The sequence below is a fragment of the Bufo gargarizans genome, chromosome 4 (genome assembly GCF_014858855.1).
Source record: "Bufo gargarizans isolate SCDJY-AF-19 chromosome 4, ASM1485885v1, whole genome shotgun sequence".
NCBI classification, from domain to species: Eukaryota; Metazoa; Chordata; class Amphibia; order Anura; family Bufonidae; genus Bufo; species Bufo gargarizans.
The window spans coordinates 373,549,592-373,577,192 of NC_058083.1; the positions used below are offsets into that span (position 1 = coordinate 373,549,592).

At 42.1% G+C, this 27,601-nt stretch overlaps 1 protein-coding gene across 1 annotated transcript in view; it reads right to left on the minus strand.

The window, feature by feature from the left end:
- Positions 1-27,601, minus strand: part of FAM120B (family with sequence similarity 120B) — a 133,689-nt gene that overhangs the window by 95,567 nt on the left and 10,521 nt on the right. The window contains exons 2-4 of the mRNA XM_044290210.1: positions 20,531-21,577; positions 14,049-14,229; positions 9,904-9,996 (exon numbers count right to left, since the gene is read on the minus strand). Of these exons, the coding sequence (XP_044146145.1) occupies positions 9,904-9,996; positions 14,049-14,229; positions 20,531-21,550 (1,294 nt within the window). The 5' untranslated portion in view covers positions 21,551-21,577. The remainder of the gene's footprint in view (positions 1-9,903; positions 9,997-14,048; positions 14,230-20,530; positions 21,578-27,601) is intronic.

The following is a 27,601-nucleotide window of genomic DNA, read 5'->3' on the forward strand; positions in this document are numbered from 1 at the left end:
TGCAGATCTTTCCCTTAGGGCTTATGCACACAAACGTGTGCCAGCCATGCCCATGCTGCAGACAGCAAATTAAGTTAACTTGAATGGGTCCGTAATTTCAGAGATGCGGAACGGAGTCACGGAATACCAAAAGCACTACAAAGTGCTACCGTGGTGTTTCTTTCCGTTGTTCCGCACCGCAAAAAAATGACGTCATATTTTTTTGCAGTGCGGACTGATCACGGACCTATTTTTTTGGACGGACAACGGTTCACGGACCCATTCAAGTCAATGGGTCCGTGAAAGAACACGGATGCACACAAGATTGGCATCCATGTCCGTGATCCGTGGCCGTAGGTTACTTTCATACAGACGGATCCGAAGATCCGTCTGCATAAAAGCTTTTTCAGAGCTGAGTTTTCACTTCGTGAAAACTCAGATCCGACAGTATATTCTAACACAGAGGCGTTCCCATGGTGATGGGGACGCTTCTAGTTAGACTATACAACGAACTGTGTACATGACTGCCCCCCCCTGCCTGGCAGCCCCGGATCTCTTACAGGGGGCTATGATACGCACAATTAACCCCTTCAGGTGCAGCACCTGAGGGGTTAATTGTACGGATCACGGCCCCCTGTAAGAGATCGGGTGCTGCCAGGCAGGGGAGGGGCAGTCATGTACACAGTTCGTTGTATATTCTAACTAGAAGCGTCCCCATCACCATGGGAACGCCTCTGTGTTAGAATATACTGTCGGATCTGAGTTTTCACGAAGTGAAAACTCAGCTCTGAAAAAGCTTTTATGCAGACGGATCTTCGGATCCGTCTGTATGAAAGTAACCTACGGCCACGGATCACGGACACGGATGCCAATCTTGTGTGTATCCGTGTTCTTTCACGGACCCGTTGACTTGAATGGGTCCGTGAACCGTTGTCCGTCAAAAAAATAGGACAGGTCATATTTTTTTGACGGACAGGATACACGGATCACGGTCTCGGCTGCAAAACGGTGCATTTTCCGATTTTTCCACGGACCCATTGAAAGTCAATGGGTCAGCGAAAAAAAAACTGAAAACGGCACACCGGCCACGGATGCACACAACGGTCGTGTGCATGAGGCCTAATACACTGATAGTTTGCCTGAGACCCCGTCTGGGGCCTAGGCCTCATAGGTCTCTGTAGCTGCTGGCCCCCAAAGCCTTTGAAAGACTTGAGGCTGCCATAGCAAACAGTGCATGGACCCGATAAAGCAGGAGAGGGAGAGCGAACCTTCCATATGCCACGGTCAACGCTGACCATGGCATATGAGGGGTTAATCCACTGGCATCGGTGTTGTCAGTAACAGCCGGGCCCCTGCTGCAAATCGCGGCACCGCGTGTGGGGCAGGGGAAGGACTGTAGGACGAGAATGCAAAGTAACAGCGGTCCTTAACGTGTTCATAAATCATATCATACATTTCTAGAAAGAATAAGAGAGGGGTGGCACAACATACAGTAAAAAAAAAAAAAAGATGCTTTAGAATTGTTATTTCATAGAGAATACAATTATTTACTAAAACAGACTTGCCAGGAGTGGTGACAGGTCCTCTTTAAGGTTTCCTTCACAAGCCTGATATATCAAGACTGGTGTGTGCTATGTCGGTCTTTATAGGGTCTGCACCACTGAAGGAGACATTTAACTTCAGATTTCAAACAGTCATAAATAAAAATTCTTCTCCGGCAGTCCTGACGCCAGCGGGTGGATTTCAGTCATCATTTACATTATTAGTCTCTGGCGTAAATGATGATAAAAGTGATGGGACCTATGGTGTCGCCCACACACACCTTTTTTTCGGAAACTAGCGAATTAGTCTCAATGGTGTTTAAAAAGTCACAAGACCAGGCTTATCAACTTTTCCAAAACAGTATAGTTTTTTTTAATCCCAAAACAGTGTAGAGGATGATAAATTTCTTCCAAAATGTTTCAGCCATATTTTTATACCACTAAAAAAAAAAAAAAAAAGACATTGAAGCCTCTTGCATTTTTTTCTGGTACACTTGTGTTCTTGTATTAACTTTTTTTTGGGTGCCTTTTTTTCTTTTCAAAACACATGTGCGGATGGTGATTTTTTTTCCCCTACAGACAAGGAGATAGAAACGCCTTAAAAATGCCATTACAGCAAAATGCTGCAATCTTTAGAAGAAGCAAGAGTAACAAAAAAAAAAACTAATTGAAATAAATGCCATTAGCAAAAAAAATGCCTTTATGTCTTGCAATTCACATTTCCCATAGACTTTCAGCTAACACATGTAACTGGGATTTTTCAGCATAAAAAAGCACCAAAAGCTGCATATGCAAGAAAACACTACAAAAACACAAAACTTCTGAAAAACATCACTAGAAATCTAAGTGTGAATCCACTCTTAAAATGTTTTCTAGGATCTTAACATTTATGAACCACAATCTCTCTCTCTCTCTCTCTCTTCTGGTATCTCCCCCATTTCTTTCAAACATTTTGTCGTAACCCCATTATTAAAAAACCTTCTCTTGACCCGCCCTGCACTGGGTCTAATCTCACCTCATCTGCTATATCTACTCTCTCTCCTTGATCTATTACAGTCTGGTTGTTGCACCATAAATTCCAAAGAAACTGCCCTCGCCAACGTGACAAATTACCTCCTGAAATCTAAACACAACGGTGTGACTGTCACTACTCTACTAATTCTCCTCGATCTCTCTACAGAGTTTGACATCACCATCTCCTCCTCACCATGCTCCAATCTATCAGTCTAAGGGCACCTAAAAAATATCTCTAGAATCCGCCATTTTTTACTGCGGAAACAACAAAAATTTTATTGTTTACCTTTTCCTTTCCAGTCTTTATTACTGTAACTCGTTACTAATTGGCCTCCCCCTCACCACACTCTCTCCTTTCCAATCTATCCTTTAAGCCAAATTCATCTATCTGTCTAACCACTACTCCAATGCCTCTGCCCTGTTCCAGTCATTACAATGGTTGCCTGTACAGTATAGGATTCAATTTAAACTGCTCATTCTCACCCACAAAGTTCTCCACAGTTCTGCACCCCACTACATCTCCTCCCTCATTCCTGTCTACCATCCTACCGATGTTCTCCATTCGGCCAGTGACTTATGACTAACATCCACCATAGTCTCTCTACCATCTTCAAGACTTCTCTGAAGCTGCACTAGTTCTCTGGAATGCCCTACAACAGTTTTAGGTGCTCCCTAAAAACACATCTTTTTATGTTAGCCTATCACATACCCTAATCTATCTCTCCTCTATTCACCACCATCCCTTTTCAGCATTATTCTTCTGAACCTGATCCATTGTCAAACATCTACACCTCATGCACTCAGAAGCACTACAGGTATCATTTGGTGATTGGCTAATGAAGCCTTATATCTGCTCTCCTATTGTGTTAAGATGGCCGTACCATTGTACAAATCAAGCACTTTCTATGTTACCCCTATTTCCTCATAGATTGTAAGCTCTTGCTGGAAGGGTGCACACTCTTCTTGTTTTAATTGTTGACTCATTTGTTATGTTATGTATGACTCTGTTTGTACATGAACTCCCTGACTGTAAAGTGCTGGGGAATATATCGGCGCTATATAAAGATTATTATTATTATTATAATCAACAGAAATTCACCTCAACAAGAGTTTTTCACCTGCAATGGGCTGTCCCCACTGCTGAATAATCCTGCTTTTGCACCTGATTTACAGGGCCAGACAGTTTGCCCGCCCTGACAGTCTAGAGCGTAGTGGCTCAAGAGCAGAGGTCCTGCTTCCACATCTGAAGCAGTGAATGAACACGCACCATTAGCTCCTGAGCACACACCACTAGCTCCTGAGCCTGCTCCATACTCCCTTTTACCATTATGCTGTAAATATACGGTTTATGTCACTAGGGAGTTAATGAACTACAAAACCTACAGGTTCTCTGATATTTTTAAAAACTTAGCCCAGAGCAGCGAGTTGTATAAGTGAAAAACACCTTACTCACCTTTTATATGTTCCACGGCACACCCATCCCAGTTGCTCTGGTCCTGCAGTGAATACACCTCCATTGGTCAAATAACTTGTATGCACAAAACGTGGCCGCAGAGGCCAGGGATTGGCAGCAGTGGTCACATAAACGATGGGTGTGATATCATTGCTGCAGCACAATCTAAGAACAGTGAATGTTCCCAGAGCAATGAGATATATCAAAGATGAATAAGGTTCATTTCGGACGAGCGTGTCCACTGTGGAAAACACACTCCATGTGGGAGAGCGATTTCCTGTTATGAACACTGCTCCTTTCACAGGACCAAATAACATTCTAATGATTTAAATGCTGTTTGTCTCTGCAGAACCTTACATCTACTGAATTATACTGACAGCATTATGTCAGTACAATTCAGTAATGCAAGATCGGGCAGCATTATAAAACATTATATTGCTGTGCAGTGCAGGGAAGGGATTTACATGTTTAATGATTTCTTGCTGTCCTGTGCAATATGTCATTAAATTTGCAAATACTTTGATGACTGTGTCTCCAAGTACAAGTCGTGTAGATCTATTCCACTGAATTCTTTGATTGCTTCTTTTAGCCAAACGACTCAGACTTTTTTTTTGCTATTTTAGCTAACAGCATGGACCTTATACCTGTAATACAAACCGGATTCGAAAAAAGTTGGGACACTAAACAAATTGTGAATAAAAACTGAATGCAATGATGTGGAGATGGCAAATGTCAATACTTTATTTGTAATAGAACGTAGATGACAGATCAAACGTTTAATCCGAGTAAATGTATCATTTTAAAGGAAAAATACGTTGATTCAAATTTTCACGGTGTAAACAAATCCCCCAAAAGTTGGGACAAGTAGCAATAAGAGGCTGGGAAAAGTAAATTTGAGCATAACGAAGAGCTGGAAGACCAATTAACACTAATTAGGTCAATTGGCAACATGATGGGGTATAAAAAGAGCTTCTCAGAGTGGCAGTGTCTCTCAGAAGCCAAGATGGGTAGAGGATCACCAATTCCCACAATGTTGTGCAGAAAGATAGTGGAGCAATATCAGAAAGGTGCTACCCAGCGAAAAATTGCAAAGACTTTGCATCTATCATCATCAACTGTGCATAACATCATCCGAAGATTCAGAGAATCTGGAACAATCTCTGTGCGTAAGGGTCAAGGCCGTAAAACCATACTGGATGCCCGTGATCTCCGGGCCCTTAACCCCTTAGGGACACAGCCTTTTTACACCTTAGGACCAGGCCATTTTTTGCAAATCTGACCAGTGTCACTTTAAGTGCTGATAACTTTAAAACGCTTTGACTTATCCAGGCCGTTCTGAGATTGTTTTTTCGTCACATATTGTACTTCATGACACTGGTAAAATGAAGTCAAAAAAGTTATTTTTTTTGCACAAAATAATACCTAATTTACCAAAAAATCTCAAAAATTTGCAAATTTCAAAGTTTCAGTTTCTCTACTTCTGTAATACATAGTAATACCCCCAAAAATTGTGATGATTTGACATTCCCCATATGTCTACTTCATGTTTGTAGCATTTTGGGAATGATATTTTATTTTTTGGGGATGTTACAAGGCTTAGAAGTTTAGAAGCAAATTTTGAAAATTTTCAGAAATCTTCAAAATCCCACTTTTTATGGACCAGTTCAGGTTTGAAGTCATATTGTGAGGCTTAGATAATAGAAAACTCCCAAAAATGACCCCATCTAAGAAACTACACCCCTCAAGGTATTCAAAACTGATTTTACATACGTCGTTAACCCTTTAGGTGTTGCACAAGAGTTATTGGCAAATGGGGATGAAATTTGAGAATTTCATTTTTTTGTCTATTTTTCCATTTTCACCCATTTTTTCCACTAACAAAGCAAGGGTTAACAGCCAAACAAGACTGTATCTTTATTGCCCTGACTCTGCCGTTTACAGAAACACCCAATATGTGGCCGTAAACTACTGTACGGCCACACAGCGGGGCGTAGAGTGAAAGGTGCGCCGTTTGGTTTTTGAAAGGCTGATTTTTATGGACTGGTTTATTTACACCATGTCCCATTTGAAGCCCCCCTGATGCACCCCTAGAGTAGAAACTCCATAAAAGTGACCCCATCTAAGAAACTACACCCCTCAAGGTATTCAAAACTGATTTTACATACGTCGTTAACCCTTTAGGTGTTGCACAAGAGTTATTGGCAAATGGGGATGAAATTTGAAAATTTCATTTTTTTGCCTTATTTTCCATTTTAACCCATTTTTTCCACTAACAAAGCAAGGGTTAACAGCCAAACAAGACTGTATCTTTATTGCCCTGACTCTGCCGTTTACATAAACACCCCATATGTGGCCGTAAACTACTGTACGGCCACACAGCGGGGCGTAGAGTGAAAGGTGCGCCGTTTGGTTTTTGGAAGTCAGATTTTGCTGGACTGGTTTTTTGACACCATGTCCCATTTGAAGCCCCCCTGATGCACCCCTAGAGTAGAAACTCCATAAAAGTGACCCCATCTAAGAAACTACACCCCTCAAGGTATTCAAAACTGATTTTACATACATTTTTAACCCTTTAGGTGTTGCACAAGATTTAATGGAAAATAGAGATACAATTTCCAAATTTCACTTTTTTGGCAGATTTTCCATTTTAATATTTTTTTTCCAGTTACAAAGAAAGGGTTAACAGCCAAACAAAACTCATTATTCATGGCCCTAATTCTGTAGTTTACAGAAACACCCCATATGTGGTCGTAAACCACTGTACGGGCACACGGCGGGGCGCAGAAGGAAAGGAATGCCATACGGTTTTTGGAAGGCAGATTTTGCTGGACTGGTTTTTTGTCCCATTTGAAGCCCCCCTGATGCACCCCTAGAGTAGAAACTCAAAAAAAGTGACCCCATTTTAGAAACTACGGGATAGGGTGGCAGTTTTGTTGGTACTAGTTTAGGGTACATATGATTTTTGGTTGCTCTATATTACACTTTTTGTGCGGCAAGGTAACAAGAAATACCTTTTTGGCACAGTTTTTTTTTTTGTTATGTACAACATTCATCTGACAGGGTAGATCATGTGGTAATTTTATAGAGCAGGTTGTCACGGACGCGGCGATACCTAATATGTATACAATTTTTTTTATTTATGTAAGTTTTACACAATGATTTCATTTTTAAAACAAAAAAAGTTTTAGTGTCTACATAGTCTAAGAGCCATAGTTGTTTCAGTTTTTGGGCGATTATCTTGAGTAGGGTCTCATTTTTTGCGGGATGAGATGACGGTTTGATTGGCACTATTTTGGGGTGCATATGATTTTTTGATCGCTTGCTATTGCACTTTTTGTGATGTAAGATGACCAAAAATTGCTTTTTTTACACCGTTTTTATTTTTATTTTTTTACGGTGGTCACCTGAGGGGTTAGGTCATGTGATATTTTTATAGAGCCGGTCCATACGGACGCGGCAATACCCAATATGTATACTTTTTTTTATTTATGTTAGTTTTACACAATGATTTCATTTTTGAAACAAAAAAAATGATGTTTTAGTGTTTTCATAGTCTAAGAGCCATAGTTTTTTCAGTTTTTGGGCGATTATCTTAAGTAGGGTCTCATTTTTTTGCGGGATGAGATGACGGTTTGATTGTTACAATTTTGGCGTACATGCGACTTTTTTGATCACTTTTATTACCTTTTTTTGGGAAGTAAGGTGGGCAAAATTTCTATTTTATCATAGTTTTTAATTTTTTATTTTTATGGCGTTCACCGTTCGGGTAAAGTAACATTACCGTTTTATAGATCAGGTCGTTACGGACGCGGCGATACCAAACATGTGTAGGGAATTTAATTTTTTTCATTTTTAATCAGTGATAAATGTGTTTTTTGATTTTTACATTTTTTTCACTTTTTTTAACTTTTTTTTTATCCAGACCCACTTGGTTCTTGAAGATCCAGTGGGTCTGATGTCTATATAATACAGTACTGTACTCTATATAGGGTACTGCACTGTATTTTACTTACACTGAACAGATCTATGCTTTCAGCACAGATCTGTTCAGCACCATGGACAGCAGGACGCCTGAGCAGGCGTCCTGTTGCCATGGGAACCTTCCCCGTCTGCCACAACTTCGCAGACGGGGAAGGGTAAGGACTGGGGTGTCGGGGGGCTGTCTGGGGGCTCTCTCCCTCTCCCATCGGGGGGCTGCAAAGGCACAGCAGCCCCCCGATCGGAGAGGGAGGGAGCTCCCTGCGCTGTTAACCTTTTCCATACAGCGGTCCGTACGGACCGCTGTATGGAAAGGGTTAAACGGCTGACATCGCATCAACGATGTCAGCCGTTTATACCAGGGTGCCAGCAATGTGCTGGCACCCTGGTATACCCACTCTACACCAACGATTACGCAATGGGAGGCGGGCGGGGGATCGCGATCCCGCCTGCCGCACCGCCCACCTCCCGCCCGCAACCCTCCCCCTGCACCACCCGCCCACCTAATATCATTCAGGGGTGCAGGGGGAGGAATAACATATATATTCTGGGCATTGTAAAGTTTCTGATCCCCGCGGTCAGGGACCGCGGGGATCAGAAACGGCAAAAAGCGCATCAAACCGCAGGTCTGAATTGACCTGCGGTTTGTTGCGATCGCCGACATGGGGGGGTCACGGGACCCCCCCCCGCGCATTTAGCCTAGGTGCCTGCTCAATGATTTGTGCAGGCACCTTGTTCCGATCACTGCCAGCCGGGCGGCAGTGATCGAAACAACACATGACGTACCGGTACGTCATGTGTCCTTAAGTACCAGGGCATCATGACGTACCGGTACGTCATGTGTCCTGAAGAGGTTAAACGACACTGCACCACAAACAGGAATGCTATTGTAAAGGAAATCACAGAATGGGCTCAGGAATACTTCCAGAAACCATTGTCAGTGAACACAATCCACCGTGCCATCCGCCGTTGCCAGCTGAAACTCTACAGTGCAAAGAAGAAGCCATTTCAAGATCCACAAGCTCAGGCAATTTCACTGGGCCAGGGATCATTTAAAATGGAGTGTGGCAAAATGGAAGACTGTTCTGTGGTCAGACGAGTCACGATTCGAAGTTCTTTATGGAAATCTGGGACGCCATATCATCTGGACCAAAGAGGACAAGGACAACCCAAGTTGTTATTAATGCTCAGTTCAGAAGCCTGCATCTCTGATGGTATGGGGTTGCATGAGTGCGTGTGGCATGGGCAGCTTGCATGTCTGGAAAGGCACCATCAATGCAGAAAAATATATTCAGGTTCTAGAACAACATATGCTCCCATCCAGACGTCATCTCTTTCAGGGAAGACCCTGCATTTTTCAACAAGATAATGCCAGACCACATTCTGCATCAATCACAACATCATGGCTGCGTAGGACAAGGATCCGGGAACTGAAATGGCCAGTCTGCAGTCCAGATCTTTCACCTATAGAGAACATTTGGTGCATCATAAAGAGGAAGGTGCAACAAAGAAGGCCCAAGACGATTTAACAGTTAGAGGCCTGTATTAGACAAGAATGGGAGAGCATTCCTATTTCTTAACTTGAGAAACTGGTCTCCTCGGTCCCCAGACGTCTGTTGAGTGTTGTAAGAAGAAGGGGAGATGCCACACAGTGGTGAAAATGGCCTTGTCCCAACTTTTTGGGGATTTGTTGACACCATGAAATTCTGATTCAACATATTTTTCCCTTAAAATGGTACATTTTCGCAGTTTAAACTTTTGTTCCGTGATTTATGTTCTATTCTGAATAAAATATTAGAAGTTGGCACCTCCACATCATTGCATTCAGTTTTTATTCACGATTTGTATAGTGTCCCAACTTTTTGGGAATCCGGTTTGTATATTTTCCTGATGAAAGGATATCAATTCCCAGAAAACCTTTTTTTTTTATTATCTCACCTGGTATAGAGAGTGGAACTGTTGGAACAAGCTCTGGTTTCTCCAGCATATTGCCACTGTGTACATACCACTCATGGACCAAAGGACATGTATCTAGGGAACATAAACAATGCAGAAAAACAACAACTGATGAAACAAAGCAAAATGAAACCATAGTTAGTAACTTTTTTTAAAGAGGGGTGATAGCTCACCATTCCAAGCCCATGACTCAATGTGTCTCACATTCAACAAGATGTAGGCAATCCAAGAATAAGGTTTCAGTACTACTGGTCTTATTAAATCTTGGGAGTGCTTCCCTGATCCTACATGGACTGAGAACTTTGATCATGGACTGTTTTACCAGTAAAGGATTTTAATGGACTTAAAGAAGCACACTCACAACATTTTTTATTCTCTGACATGTTAGAAAGGTAAATGATGTAAACTACAGAGAAGGTAATCTTCTTACCAATGACTGTATTTGTGAGTTATAATCTCCTTTCTGATCCTCAGCTGTGTCATCTGACCAGCACTTTGCCTCTCCAACTAACACAGGACAGGTCAAGTTGGTTACTTCTCTATTCATTCCTATAAGACCAACATTGAGGCTCCTATAGCAACACATAGAGAAACAGACTTCCTGTCCACACATAAGATGCTGTGAAGTTAGACTGTGGGTCACATGACACAACTGAGCTTCAGTAGGGAGGTTACAACTCACAAATACAGTCACTGGTAAGAAAATTACCTTCACTACAGTTTACATCATGTACTTTTCTGATAGGTCAGAGAATAAAGGTTTTTGTGGGAGAGCTTCTTTAATAAAACCCATAGACTTTAACCTATTTAGGGTGTGTACACATCTGTATTGGAAGCCCAGTTCATAGCCTCTGTCACAGATTCTGTCAAAAAGACCAAACAAAAAAGTCCTGCATGCAGGACTTTTTTGTCTAGTAGAAGAACAGGGTCCCAAGTGGAAAATGAATGGATTCCATTGTAGTCAATAGAGTCTGTTCAGCTCCATTCGTCTTAGTTATGTGCTAAATATGGCACATCCGTTATTTCCATTGTTCTGCTCCTCTACCAGATATAAATAGCGGTGATGTGAAGTCACCCTTAGCACTGGAACCCTATTCTTGGATTGTCAATATTATACTTACATGTTTATTAACCTTTGATAAACCTAGGTAACGGTTTTTGGATATGATGAAGGTTAGTACAATCATCCGACTAATACATTGTAAGAAATGTGGAAATCCCACAAAAGACTTGTGATGTACAAAGTTTTTCACTAACACAACTAATGCGAGTGGCACGGAAGATGCCCTAGAAGTCAAAGTATGGTTGTGATAAAAACAATACAACGTTTGAATGGAATTTCCACACAGAAAAGTATCAGGCTTCCTCAGAGAAAAGTGGCTTTGTTGGTCATAGCAACTACAGATGATATTTTCCTTTTACAAAACAGTTTAGAAATTAAAAGGTGACCTCGGATACTGCTATGGACAACAAGGACTAAGCTTTTATAGATGTGGCTCTCAATTATTATAGTGGACTTTCAAAAATGGTTCTAATAGTCCTGTCAAATCAGGACCATGTCGGACCATCAAACCTCAGTACTTCAGAGGAGCATATAGTCTACTTTATCTGTTTATTTGACCAATGCTCTAGGTTTCCGATCCACAAGGAGGGCTTAGCCCCATCAACACTGATTGTATATTTCAGCGGAGTCTTAACAACAATTGCTGGAAACAAGACTGAGCTTAACACATACATGAAAACACCTCTGTATATTCCTTCATTTCTTTCTAGAGGAAAAACATAAAAAGAACATGTTTAACCTACAGTGCAAGTCATTAACGCCCGTGTTAGAGCGATGAAAGATAAGACATTTTCCTGCTCAGAGAGCTTATTTAACAATACAACAATCCCCTTTACAGCACTGAATTGAGTCCCAGCTCTGTAGACATAATAAGAAAACACTGATGTAAGTGCAAAGAAATGCACTTCTCCCAACAACAGCTACGCCGGCACTTCCTTTCAGATTGTTGTGCTAGTCCCTTGCGCGGCCACCACTAACGATCATGTCTACGGTAAGACCAGGTGCACATTACAGAATACGGCATTACTCTGCAGCTATATCTAAAAATGGAATGAGACATTATGTGAATATGCCCTTAAAGAGGCAGCACAAGATTAGAAAAGGACTGCATGTTTATGTCCCTTGCACTACATGTCATCAACAGTGCAGTTCTTGGAGTGACCGTCCATTGTGTCACACTGGAGAATTTAGGTCTTTGCTTGATAAAGGCCATGGGGGTCATTTACAACCTGACGTATATCTGTCGCAGATTGGTATTTTTCCCCAGGTCTAAAGGAGGAGGAGTGGTATAGGTGAGGAAGGAGGCCTGGCATAGGTGGCCCGTCTCATTTATAATTGTCTACGCCTGTTTTAGGCATAGAAAATGTTCTAAATCTACGCCAGCAAGGAATCTGGCATACATTCAGACTGGCGCTGGATGCGCCGAAGTTATGTATGTGGATGCGCCGTCTTAATAAATGAGTCCATTGTCTTTTTAGTGATGAGCTATATAAATGTTGGGGTTTTATTTCTGAGCTTCGTTCTCCAATTGAGATTAGGAAAGGCTCTGTTGTACTTTTAACAGAAACGGTACCCATGGGCTATGTTTGCTATTACAGCTCAGCACTATGGGGCACGGCCTAATAACAAGGCTGGCACTGTTTCTTAAAGGGGTCGGCCCACAAACAACAGTTATCACCCATTTTCAACCTGGTTCCAGCTCATGAGAATCAAGTCCCTTGTGTGAATAGAGCTGTAGTGCACATGATCACTGCTCCATTCTCTACACAATCTAATACTGCCAGCAATGATTGGTCAGTGTCAGACTATGTAGGCAAATCACTGCAAAAAATGCACCAAAATGATACGCAACTGACAATACTAGCCAATTCCTCAAGCCGATGTTAAAAGTTGAGAACTTTGCCAATATCTTCCAGTCAGGTAGGACTCCATGCTTGCTGAGACACCGTGACGTGGTGCATGAGGGGCTCCGATATGTTCCTGACTGGAAGATATTGGCAAAGTTCTCAGCTTTTAACATCGGCTTGAGGGATTGGCTAGTATTGTCAGTTGTGTATCATTTTGTGTATTATATATTTTTTCATCTGCACAATGTATCGTTTTGTGTAAGATGTCCTTGTGGTGAATGTGTTCCGAGCCGACATCTTCCATTGTACGCATTTTTTGCTGGGGATTGCAGTTATCTGCGAACCGCATGCGGAAGAATGGCTCCCACGGTTATAGAAACGCTACAGTGTCTGGGTTTGGAACATTTCCACACGTTTTTTCAGTGAGTTTCAGACTATGTAGGGACTGAGTGGAAGGGCAAGAATACCACAGTAAAGGGTGCTCCAGAATTGTTATTTTATGAGGTATTTACTAAAACTGACATTTCTGGAGAGTCAACAGCTCCTCTTTAAAAGTTGTCCCACAAAACATATTTTACAGTTTTTAAACCAGCACCTGGATCTGATTACTTTTGTAACTGTATGTAATAAAAAATTTATCATAGTAGGGTTACTCAGTAAAATGTATCTTCATAGCGCCACCTGTTGTTTGTTTTTTCTTATTTCTTTGTCCTGCTCACTGAGATGGCAGCACATGCTCAGTTTCATCCTTTCACTAGCTCCTGAGCTGTGATAGGGAGAAACTGGACACGCCTCCTTAGCTGCAGCAGAAAGACACTCCCCTTGTGCTGTCAGCTTGATATAAATGTAGCAGAGCAATAAGTAGAGATCCATGTGAGGTACAGGTCTGGTTCTAGCTTTGTTAGAAAGAGGTTGTTGTGTACTATATGATGTATAATTTTCATTTTTTACAATAATCATGGGATAATACCTTTAATGCAGAAATACTACATAAACATATAAAACAGAGCACTACCCGTCCCAAACACATGTAAAAAATGTAGTGTCTCCACCATTACCGGAGGAACATAGCATACTTAAATGTCTTTCTCACAATCCCAAAGCAAACAAAATATGAGCAGATAGAGAGCAGCAGGAACGTAAAGCCATGAATCCATCTCAAAGAGAATGGACAATAAACACAAAAAAAGTCATAGATCAGCGACTGACATGCTTACCATTACCAGTGCCAAGCAGAAGGGCATAAATATGCTGACGGGCAATTCTATAGACCAGGGCTTGAGAAGGGATGTGAGGGTCATGTTCATCTTCCAATGTATTACTACAGTCACTTTCTCCAAGACAAAGAACATTGCAGATCATGACGTTGTCCCCTTTGTAGTGCTCCTTTAATGCAATCTGTGAAGTACAAAGGAGACACAAGAATCCGCTTCAGACTAAATTTGCGTTCTACATGTGCACGCTATGGAAATCCTGGTATTAAGTCACAGTGGCATGCAAAAGTATGGGCAAACCTGCTCAAAATTACTGTTACTGTGAACAGTTAAAGGGGTTATCCAAAGTCTAAAAGATCCTTCCCAATGCCCAGGCTCCTCGTATATATTATACTTACCTGCTCCCTGGCACCCGCGTCACTCTGGATCCCTGCACGACTGCCGCGGATCAAAACATCCAGCGACAGGGGGGGAGGGGGTTCTGAGCAGCCAATAGCAGGTTGTGATGGGGACGAGCCTAGCAGCTAAGGATAGTCCTGTGAATAGTGGATAACTTGAAATACCCGGAATAAGCCTTAAACCATTAAGGTCTGAGACCTCGGTAGTTATGTGAGCGCTCAAATCTTCTTGGGTTCCCATACTTTTGCAAGGTCCTCCTTTTCCTTTTTTTGACTCCCAAATTCTACAAAACCAAAATAATACACTGATATTGCTTAAAAAGTTGGAAAGTGTGTTTCATCTTTAACTTTATGCCTTTTGGAAATCAGTGAACATTTCATAAACCAATAATAAGTAAGGCAAATTTTGTAATGGGAAAACGTGACATCAAGAGGAAGGCCCTCCCAAAGATGGAAGACTACCGTCAGTCCAAAACTCCATTTTCAGCTATCTAATGTGTATGGGAACTCCCATCTCTCCCCCAACAGATGATGTCAGGAGAAAGAAGGATCAGGTTGTTGAATCTCAATGTCCGCTGCCAGAAATGAAGAGAAGCTGCAGATTTCTCGACATGGACAGCCGCGGTGGAAAATCTGCAGCATTTCCACTACGTGTGGCTGTACCCTTATTGCCTGGCTTTTAAAATTACCAAACTGCTGAGTGATAATGTGGCCATCCCCTTATACATCTATTCTGAATTTCCTTCAAACTTCTTTTATTCTGTTTAAATGATATTTTAGAAATGTTCTAAAATACCATCACACCATCCACCCTCAGAATGTATCCTGTATACTACCTAATGGAGAGGTCCCAATCCTTTTGCCAACCGGGAACCCCTTGGAAATCATCCTGAGGAACCCATTATCATACACACATGGACAACACACATGGGTCTCAGACTCCTATACTGCTGTGTACTTATCCCACTTATATCTGGTGACATCCATGGCGAGGGCAGAGAAAGCATTCCTTTCAAACTAGGTTCCACCGAATCCTTGCAAGGAAACACTGACATGAGAAGTCTATAGTTGACCACACACACACCATGTGCATGGCAGAAGCCCTAGATTACCCCATTGCCTGGCACTAGTAATAGGTAAGTGCCAACTCAAAGTCAGCAAAACCTTTTTATGGACATTCGTGGTGGTAGCCTCCTGCTCTACAGGACATGGTTTCCATGTAAAGTATATATATATATATATATATATATATATATATATATCACTACTAAATACTGTTAGAAAGGCTCCACCAGCAAGCTACTGGAGCTCAGCCTTTCAGTTACCAGCTGAAAAAGGGCAGATAAATCAAATAATGATATAGGCTGGCTCACAGTATTTTTGCATCAAATACAATATTTATTAATATAAAATACAACTACGTAAATATCAACATGTCAGCACAAATACATATACGTGTATATTGTATAGATGTATACAGTGCGGAGCTCACGCACTAACCTATACAGACTGGAGTACTCCTAAAAAATAGATAAGACCTTGTGGCTATACTGGACCTGCAAACTTTCAGTTGAAATCACAGAAAATGTCCACAGACTATATATCAATTTGCCAGTTTGTTGGAACCGAACAGGTTCAATAATTGTCCTTATACCAGTAAGCTCTGTATTTAGGTACCTTTTGACGGTGATGATAATACTGCCTTTCAGATTGCAGCGTTCGCTCTCTCTCCACTTTGGGAGCGGGCTTCCGACACGTTCTCTCAGCGTCCCACGTGACCAACTGAATGGCAAGTCGCTGGTTAATGACGTAGGTGCTTGGAGCCGTAGGGTTGGCGGAAGCTAATACAGCTACGATGTTGCTTGCTTGAGCCCGTCAGGTTACCGGAGCTTGATGTAGCAGAGTTTGCTTGGTAGTTCGTTTGACTCTGTTCTGTGGCGTTGATATACAAGCGGATAGGTAGATAATACCATAGGCATCTTTCGATGGCTGAAAAAGTCCTTTTGTTTAGCAGGATAAAAAGAGTATTTTACATTCAACTACTGAGGAAGGAACAACGTTCCGAAACGCGTCTAGTGTGTATTAGACCAAGGCTACTGGTGCGGTTTTTATCCTGCTAAACAAAAGGACTTTTTCAGCCATCGAAAGAAACCTATGGTATTATCTATTTTTTAGGAGTACTCCAGTCTGTATAGGTTAGTGCGTGAGCTCCGCACTGTATACATCTATACAATATACACGTATATGTATTTGTGCTGACATGTTGATATTTACGTAGTTGTATTTTATATTAATAAATATTGTATTTGATGCAAAAATACTGTGAGCCAGCCTATATATATATATCTGTTGACACATATAGGTTACACAATCTACATGTGCACTTTGTGCTCCAGGACCTACACGGTGGTGTGTGTTCATGTATTAAGTGCAACCTGATTCACAAAAGGTTTTGTACGAGCTGAAATATTGATTCATTTCTTTTCGTGCTTTCATGTGGGATTCCATCTATCTTTAACTTCTGGCACCTGTTAATCTTCCAGGCTGTCATACATGTGGAGACATGAAAGGCATTTCCAGCTCAGGAGAGCCTTACAACCTGTCAAACGTGACAAAGTAGTGGAAGTGAAGGTGCTCACAATACCTTTCCTCACAGCACACAGGGCAGGCACAAAGAGGACATTTATTGGACAGTTGAAAATGATGGCGCACACCATAATTGCACTGGAATTTTAGTCTTTTCACTTGTCTCAGCATTTATAAAAGTGGCAAGGAAGGTGGGCAGGGTTTAGCAGCGGGGCATGGCCTATCAAAGCCCGACGGGTTTACTACCATTTACACATGGCATAAATGATAGTTCAAATCTATGCCAGCTCTTATGTGGTGTAGATTTGAAGGTCTGGCCCACAGACTGCCTGGACGTGCACCACATTCATTATGAGGTCTCGGCCTCTTAATGAATTTGACTCGTTCTGCGCTGCATTTATAAGACTGGCATCTGAAACAACAAAGTCTTAGTATATCACCCCAGAAATATTGCTTCATGAGAGATACAGTGCCCGTTTATCATGACAGGGTCTCAGCTGGGATAACATATGGGACGTATTTTTGGACAGTACTGGATCCTTAGTCATAGTCAAGCTTAGATTTTTTGGGTAACTAAATAACGTTATGGTTATTTAATCAGTTCACCTTCGTTAACAGGGAGCCTATGCACTGAGGAATTTGTCACTGGCACCATTTTGGGTTGTTTTTTACTGACTACCAGACCACTAAAAACATACAAGTGGCATTATAGTATTAACATCAGTAAGCAATTTTCTAGATGGAGTACACATTCACACATGCATGTAATAATACAGAGCGGTAAGGGCCACACGGGGCAGATTTGTCATGGATTCTGCTGTGGATTTGGCAAGGATTTTACCCTATGCATTGCAAAAAAAGAAATCTGCAGCATAAACCGACATACTGCAGACTTAAAAGCTGAACCATAGCTTAATTTACAGTGCATTTATTTTTCACAGTATGAGAAAAAGATCTTAAAATCTCATCAACATTGCTGGTAGAGATGAGCGTGACGAGTGACGCTTGGGAGGCTCGTCCCCCTCGCAGCCTGCTATTGGCTGCTCCCCCTGTCGCCGGATGTTTTGATCCGCGCGATGGGGAGATGCAGCGGTGGCTGTGCGGTGATCAGAAGCAAAGTGGGTGTCGGGGAGCAGGATAAGTATAATCTATATAGGGATTGGCTAACCCCTTTAAATCCTCCAATCAAGTATTCTAGGCATGAATCTGAACCATATATTTACAAAGATATTGGAGGGGAACCAGCCACTAATGCACTACCATGCTGCTACACTGCTGCAGAAAAGATTTCTAAAAATGTCCCTGTCAAGCGGGCCAGTTTTAGCTTTATGTAGAAAAACAACTTACAAATTAAAGAGAAGAATAGAGCAGGTGGTCCATTCTTTTAAGGATGCATTTCTACCTTGACTGACGTGAGTGACGTCCATGGGCTCTAGCGCATTGCACTGAAGCAACAGTGACTGCTCCCAACGCAGTGGCCCAGATTTACCAATACTAAAAGTGGCGTAAGCGTAGACTGGGTGTCTAGACCTGCACCAGATTTATCACAGGGACTCAGGCTGGATGATAAATCTGGTGCAGGGACAGACACTTTCCTCTGATTCTACTACACTATTGGTTGGCTTACTTTGAGATAAATTCTCAAACCAGAATTGTGGTGCAATCTGTACAAACATTGTACATCTTAGGGTCTGCCTCCTTTCATACAAAGCTATTTTCCTTCCCCCTGTCGCGAAAGTCGGAAGAAAATGTAGAAACCCTAGATGCACCAAACTGCGCCACTTTTTAGACATTTGTGATGCTGAAACGTTGGTAATTCTGGGTAAATGAGTCTCAAAAGCAGAGACAGACTGACGTTCAATACACATTGAAGATGCCATGTACTCAGAGTCAGAGTGTGGCTCACAGGGCGGAATGGAGGCTGATAAATAAGACATAAAGCCACCAGTAAAACAATAAAGGAGCTATCCGAGCCAGGAAATGCCTCCTCCCTCCTCCCCCCTCCCCGACCCCCTCACACTGGGCAGCCAATGGCAGACGGTGACGGGGACGAACCTCCCTAGCATTACCCGTGATGATAGGGGGGCTCATCCCTGTCACTGCCTGCCATTGGCTGATTTCCCCCCCCCCCCTCCCCCGGATGCTTTCATCCGCGCATGTGAAGAAGCAGCAGCGGCGGTGTGGGGAGCCAGGAGCGGCGCTATGAGCCAGGTAAGTAGAATCAGTGTGAGGGGCCAGGGTATAGAGGGGGCATTTCCAGGCTCGGATAACCCCTTTAACAGTACTATTATTTTCCTGATGTACATTACAGCTAGACCAAAAGATCAATTTTTTCCCATGGTGCTCCTTTAAACAATGGGGGAAATTTATCAAAAGTGGAGTAAAGCTCACAGCAACCCAACAGATTCCAACTCTCATCTTTCAGAAACCCTAGAAAATGACGGTGGGTTCACACGGGGCGAGAAGCAGGAAGGGTTCCTGACATCTTTAGACAGCAAGACTGTCGGGAACAAGCGTTGGCAGGAACGTTCGTCCCCAATAATCTGCCCAACAAATAAACAAGTCAGACATCATTAAAAGGGGTGTCTTACTGTAACAACCTCCTTATATGTACTCTGTTACGGCATATAGAGATCCAATGTAAACAGCATTTATCACATGGAAAGAAATTCGTGCAGTACTATGATTGGCCAGAAGAAGCTTTCCCTTGCAATAAAAGGTGATCCTGGGGGGCTTCTGTAGTAAAACCTATGGCAATGTGCTAAATTGGGGTTTTTAAAGGGGTCGCCCGACGTTTGAAAAACACTCCTAAATGTGTTAAAACAATTTACAATCGTGTACACCCCACTTAACACACTTAGAGGATTTTAGGTGTATATAAAATAAGTTGGGCAACTTCTTTAAGACTCCTATTAGTCATTTCTGTTCTAGACACTTTTAAAAGCATTCTAGTAATCGGAAGGCACATGTACAAACTGAGACTGGAAACTGGCGCATTTCGAACATGTAAATTTTTCCAAACTGTTCACTACTGAGATAGGTAAGGATACGTGCACAGGACAATGTACTTTATGCAGATATTCCACTGAGATTTTTGTGTGGACTTCGCTGAATTTCTGTGCCAAATCTGTACCAAAACCCACTTATGTTACATGCAGATTTTTTTCACAGATAACAGATCTTGATGTGGATTTGCCCCAATATCGCCCTTTAAACTCCAAGGATAAAATCTGCACTGTAAATCCACATAAAATAATTGAGATGTAGTGGATTTAAAAATCCCCACCATAGGTCAATATACATGTGAAGCATTTTCACACCGTGTAGATGAGATTTTGAAAATGTCATCTATTTATCCTGGACCATATCACCTTGCAGATGTTCCGCACAAAAAGCCACATGGAAAATCCATGCATAATATGTACCATGTGCATGTGGCCTTGCAGTTCTGGTGATTTTATTATATTGCAGGTGCAAAATATGGTGCATAGTATAAATTACCTGTACAATCTCCTGATCCTGACATATGCTTGTTCTTGACTCATCACTGCAGTTGTGATAGGGCTGGGAAGTTGCGGATACCCAAGGAGAACTTTGTTGAGGTAGAACATATGACTGCATGCCTTTCTCCAATAAAGTCATATCAAAACGTGGAGGGAGCATCTTCTCGACCTCTTTGAGACCGTGTGGCAGAAATTGTATCTTAGAAATAAAAGTAGCCACAGCCCTAATGACCTTGGCCCTCTTGTTGTGTTCATTGCTTAGTGAACGATAGGTGTCAACACATTTCCTGTGAAACTGTTCCACCATATTTTCTGGAACGTTGTCATTACCAAGAAGACAGGCAAGAAGTGGCAGGTCAGCTAGACGAAGGCCCAATTCTTCACAGAAGCTTTCCCTCGAATACATGAGAGTGACAAGCCTGTCCAAGTGTAGGTTATTAATCGAAAAATATGGGACTGTGTTGAAGATGAGATAGTCACTATCCTCCCCTAAAATTCCAAGGCAGTTGTGTTTGAGAGCATAATCTGCAATCTCATAATCGCCTTCAACTTGTGAGCAAATTATTTCCTGACCAAGAGACTTTAAGGCAAATCGTGTAAAGGTGGCGATTCCTGATGGGATAAAGAACATATTGCGACCAGGCTGCTGCCTACTGGACTTAAGAAGATTAAAAATTTTGGTCACTTCAACACTGTCGCGCATTCGCCGCCTGGCCCATTCTGCTCGTTTTTTTTGTTCAATAACACCATCAAAAACAAACACTAATCGAATTCCAGCGTTCTGAAAAGCTGCAATGAAGTCCTGCAGGCTGATGAGGTATTCCTTCCACTGCCCTCCGTGAATCCAGGCATTGGGTGTGTACCAGGAGCGCAGGCAGCCCATTGCATCGACAACAATGGTGGGAACACAATCGGGATAAGAAGATTTGTGCCGTGTGGCCATAGTCCTTAAGCTGACCATGCTACAAACATTGAGACAGGAATTCTGTACAAAACTCTGCAGTCCTTTGATGCCCATTGCTGCCAAACACTTGGGAACATAAATCTATGAAGGAAATATAAAATAGTTAATATTTAGAAATATCGGTTACGTTTAAGGGCAGATACAGGCAGGCAGTGTGTGACACTGACCACGTCACTTGGTCCTACATCACATCCTCTCAATTATCATTTACAAAGGGGGCTGCAATTTTTTATGGATTTCGTTTACCTTTATAGTTCTTACCTTCTGCTCGGGGCTGTGGTCACATGACCAGGTCCATGCAGCTCTTTCTAATTTCCTGTGATAAGTTCATGGGTGTGTCATAGCAGCAGCAGAGGCAGTGATTGGGGAGTGTCTATGTAAATAGCTGTGTGGGAGGAGCTATAAATTAGCTGAGCATTGTTAGGAGCTATGCTAGAGCAGTGGAGAAAGGAGAAGTGCATCATGGGTTTGGTTGGATACAGAATAGGAAGTGCTACATACAGCAGGTTTGTAACTACAAAAGTATATCTGTTAAAAATATAATAATTCTGGAAAACCATGTTAACCCAGATCCTCTGACCATTCAAGAGCAGATCAGCAAAACATTATTTCTATTTCTAGCTGGGAACACTATTTGGACTCCTTGGTTTAAATGGTGTACACACTGCCATCCCCTGACACTCTGATTAAATATACTCATGGGTGTATCTCATGGACCGACCTTCTCGAATCCTGTGAATTGTGAGATGGTCTCTGTAGGTTTTTGCATCGTTAGGGTCCATTCACACGTCCGTTGTTTCTTTCCTGATCTGTTCCGTTTTTTGCGGAACAGATCTGGACCAGTTCTGTACCCATTCATTTTCAATGGGTCCTGAAAAAAATCGGACAGCTCAATGTCTGATTTTTTTTCAGGACCCATTGAAAATGAATAGGTACAGAACTGGTCCAGATCTGTTCCGCAAAAAAAGGAACAGATCAGGAAAGAAACAACGGACGCGTGAATGGACCCTAATTGTGTATACATTGTACCTGGTGTTTCTTCATACTCTGAGTACCCTGTTTCTCCTCATATAAGCCTATCTTGTGCTATATGTGTCCTCCACAGATCCCCCTCCCCATAACAGTGCCATCCACAGATCCCCCTCCCGATAACAGTGCCACCCAGAGCCCCCTCCCCATAACAGTGCCATCCACAGATCCCTCCCCATAACAGTGCACAGACCCCCCTCCCCATAACAGTGCCATCCACAGATCCCCCTCCCCATAACAGTGCCATCCACAGATCCCCCTCCCATAACAGTGCCATCCACAGAGCCCCCTCCCCATAACAGTGCCATCCACAGATCCCCCTCCCCATAACAGTGCCATCCACAGATCCCCCTCCCCATAACAGTGCCATCCACAGATCCCCCTCCCCATAACAGTGCCATCCACAGATCCCTCCCCATAACAGTGCCATCCACAGATCCCCCTCCCCATAACAGTGCCATCCACAGATCCCCCTCCCCATAACAGTGCCATCCACAGATCCCCCTCCCCATAACAGTGCCATCCACTGATCCCCCTCCCCATAACAGTGCCATCCACAGATCCCCCTCCCCATAACAGTGCCATCCACAGAGCCCCCTCCCTATAACAGTGCCATCCACAGATCCCTCCCCAGAACAGTGCCATCCACAGATTACCCTCCCCATAACAGTGCACAGATCCCCCTCCCCATAACAGTGCCATCCAGAGATCCCCCTCCCCATAACAGTGCAATCCACAGATCCCCCTCCCCATAACAGTGCCATCCACAGATCCCCCTCCCCATAACAGTGCCATCCACAGATCCCCTCCCCATAACAGTGCCATCCACAGATCCCCCTCCCCATAACAGTGCCATCCACAGATCCCCCTCCCCATAACAGTAGCATCCACAGAGCCCCCTCCCTATAACAGTGCCATCCACAGATCCCTCCCCAGAACAGTGCCATCCACAGATCCCTCCCCAGAACAGTGCCAACCACAGATCCCTCCCCAGAACAGTGCCATCCACAGATTACCCACCCCATAACAGTGCACAGATCCCCTTCCCCATAACAGTGCCATCCACAGATCCCCCTCCCCAGAACAGTGCCATCCACAGATCCCCCTCCCCATAACAGTGCCATCCACAGATCCCCCTCCCCATAACAGTGCCATCCACAGATCCCCCTCCCCATAACAGTGCCATCCACAAATCCCCCTCCCATAACAGTGCCATCCACAGATCCCCCTCCACATAGCAGTGCACAGATCCCCCTCCCCATAACAGCCCCGGCCCCGCCGCTCACAGCAGTAGACTATTCTGGCAGTAACTTTTACTTGAACTTTAAATCAGCGCATCTTTATTACCTTACAATGAAGCTCCGGTAACAGGCAGAGCGGGCGGCGGCGTAACATCACTTAGTCACATGACGCGCCTGCTCTGCCCACTTTATGATTGAAGTGATATTACGCTGCCGCCCGCTCTGCCTGTTACTGGAGCTTCATTGTAAGGTAATAAAGATGCGCCTGACCGCAACGAATCCCCGAGTCCTCCGCTTAACCCCTTAGTGACGAATAACGTGCACAGTACATCATGAAATGAAAGTGTCACTGCAAGTATACGGCAAAACGGACCTTTAAAAATGTAAAAAAATAAATACCGGATCAGTTCTTCTGGATGACGGAGAGACTGATCCGGTATTTCAATGCATTTGTCAGACGGAACCGCATCCGGATCCGTCTGACAAATGCCATCTGTTTGCGTCACGTTTGTCAGGAACGACGGAACTGCCTGCCGGGAATCCTCTGTCGCAAGTGTGAAAGTACCCTTAGAATATCATTGAAAAGTTAATTAATTTCAGTAATTCAGAAAGTTAACCTCATATATAGATTTCACAGTGTTTATTTATTTTAATGTTGATGATTATGACTTACAGCTAATGAAAACTTACAAGTCAGTATCTCTGAAAATTTGAGTATTGTGAAAAAGTTTAATGTTGTAGACTTGTATGGGGAGATTTATCATAACTGGTGTAAAGGAAAACTGGCTTAGTTGCCCATAGCAACCAATCAGATTCCACCTTTCATTTTCCAAAGAAGTTCTGAAACATAAAAGGTGGAATCTGATTGGCTGCTACAGGCAGCCAAGTCAGTTCTCCTTTGCCTCCGTTTTGATAAATCTGCTCTATAATCAGCTAGTCAATGCAAAACACCTGCAAAGTTTCCTAAGCCGGGCCAAATTCGCCCTTCTGCCCAGGCCATTTTTTGCAAATCTGACGTGTCACTTTATGAGGTAATAACTTTGGAACGCTTTTACTTATCCAAGCCATTCTGAGATTGTTTTCTTGTGACACATTGTCATAAATTTGAATCAATGTATTTCACCTTTATTTATAAAAAAAAAGGCAAGTTTATCAAAATTTTTGAAAAATTCACAATTGTCTAAGTTTCAATTTCTCTACTTTTAAGACAGATAGTAACGCCTCATAAAATTGTTATCAATCAACATTGCCCATATGTCTGCTTTATGTTGGCATCATTTTGAAAATGCAATTGTATTTTTTAGGATGTTAGGAGGCTTAGAATTTTAGAAGCAATTTTTTCAAGCACCAATTCAGTTATAAAGTGATTTTGAGGGGCTTTTATAATGGAAACCACCCATAAATTACCCCATTTTAGAAACTACACACCTCAAATTAATAGAGGTAAATTTTTTATTTTTTTTTGCAGATGTTTCATGTTAATCAATTTTTTCTTGCAACACAGCAAGGGTTAACAGCAAAATAAACAAGAGCACCATATTGCTTTTGCAGCGCAAATTTTTATGAATTGGTTTACAGACGCCACTGGTGTATTTTTTAAATGATTGCGATATGTGGGGGCTCATTTTTTGCGGGATTGGTACTATTTTGGGGTACATATGACTTTTTGATCACTCAATATTACACATTTTGTAAGGCAAGTGGGGATATCATGTGATATTTTTATAGAGCAGGTTGTTATGGACGCGGCAATACCTAATATGTCTATTATTTTTATTTTTGTTAAATTTTACATGGTAAAAAGCATTTTTTTAAAGAATAAAGATCTTGTTTTTGTATTGCCATTTTCTGAGAACAATATTTTTTATTTTATTTTTTAGCGATTGTCTCATTTTTTATAGATTTTACAAAATATTCAAATTTTCTGAGATACTGACTTTTGGGTTTTCATTAGTTGTAAGCCATAATCATCAACATTAAAATAAATAAACACTTCAAATATAGATTCAAATGAATCTATATAATATGTGAGTATCACTTTTTGAATTGAATTACTGAAATAAATTAACCTTTAGATGATATTCTAATTTATTACGATGCACCTGTAACTATATATATATATATATATATATATATATATATATATATATATATATTCAAAAAAAATTCCAGCAGTTTAAAGGGGTTCATTATATTGTACAAGGAGAGTACGATGCCAAATATGTTCAATTTTTTTTAAATAACTTAATTGAACTTTATTTTTTTATCAGCAGGCACTTCACCATCTGTATTTCACACATGTATAACACATTTATTAGTATTTAAAATGTTTTAAAAGTGATAAACAATATATTAAAATAAAATAAAAAATAAAAGGTAGATGACAATATATATGAATTATGCACACAATATAGAATATTAATAACTATATATTAATAGATAAATGTTGTAGAGTCAATTTATAATACAATAAAAAATCACTTGAATAATCGGTTAAAAAAATCGGATAAAAAATTCGGATGTTAAAAAATTCGGATGTTAAATAGCAGATAGAATGTCTTTGGAATATTTCTTGTGTAGTTTCCAGATATTATACGAATATATATTTAAAGATTCGCTACAAGTACTTGTTGTCTTTATTGGTATAGATAGTCCAACATGTTCCAATCATTGAATCAGTTGCAAAAATGTTCGTACTATATTATATTATAGTTGCTCTATTTTCAATCAATGATTTCTCCATATATTTCCTTAAGTTGTACCAAAAAGAGATCTGATATTGGGGGGCGTGGCCTGACCGAGCTCTATGGCGGCTGCTTGAGTGCGGAGCTCCCGCTACTAGTTTTCACTACAGCCTGTTTTAAAAGCACTACCCGCGAGCAGCGATGAAAATTCAGCCTAAGGATCCTCCCAGAGTCTCGTCTGATCACAAGAAAGACTCGTCTCAGCATTCAGACATGGAGAAATATCTCCAGAAGCAAGCTTCCCAGACGCCGGCTCGTACAAGCAAAATGGCGCTGAAGCGGAATGAGGAGGAAGGAGCTCATGGAGGCCAGAGCCTGGATACTCTACAAGCTGACACAGCAGAGGTGAGCGAACCGCAAGTGGGAAGTGAATCGACGGCGCTTACACGAGATTTCTTAGAGAAGGCACTCTGTAGAGCATTGGCCCCGATCGCTGCTGACTTGGCAACTATAAAGGCAGATGTCCGCCATATTGGGGACAGGGTCGAGTCCCTTGAGACGGTGCAAGATTCCATGTTAACCTTTAATGCGGCAGTTCGAGAATCGTTAGGGGCTCATAATAGGGCCATGAACAGCCTGCTCTCGCAAATGGAAGATCAAGAAAATAGAAATCGCCGTAGAAACATACGAATAAGAGGACTTCCAGAAGCTGAAGAGAAGGAAGATCTGATGAATGTAATGGGCCTACTATTTACCTCACTTCTGGGTCCAGAGAGGGCTAAGGATGTCACTGTGGAGAGAGTGCACAGGGCACTTAGGCCAAAGCCTAGTCCTTCCGAAAACCCGAGGGACATTATATGTGGCATTCTGAGCTTTAGAGACACAGAAGAGGTGATGAAAAAAGCGAGAGAAAAGAAAGAGGTTCACCTACTGGGGAGAAGCGTGCAAATTTATCAAGATCTTGCTGCCTCTACGCTTCAGAAGAGAAGAATCTTAAAACCACTCACGGATCTCCTGCGTTCCTCCAAGATCCCTTACAGGTGGCTTTTCCCGTTTGGCATCCTGATCACTGCCGGGAATCGCAAGTTCACGGTCCGTACTCCCGCTGATTTACCACCAGTCTGGGAAATGCTGGACCTTACACCGATAGA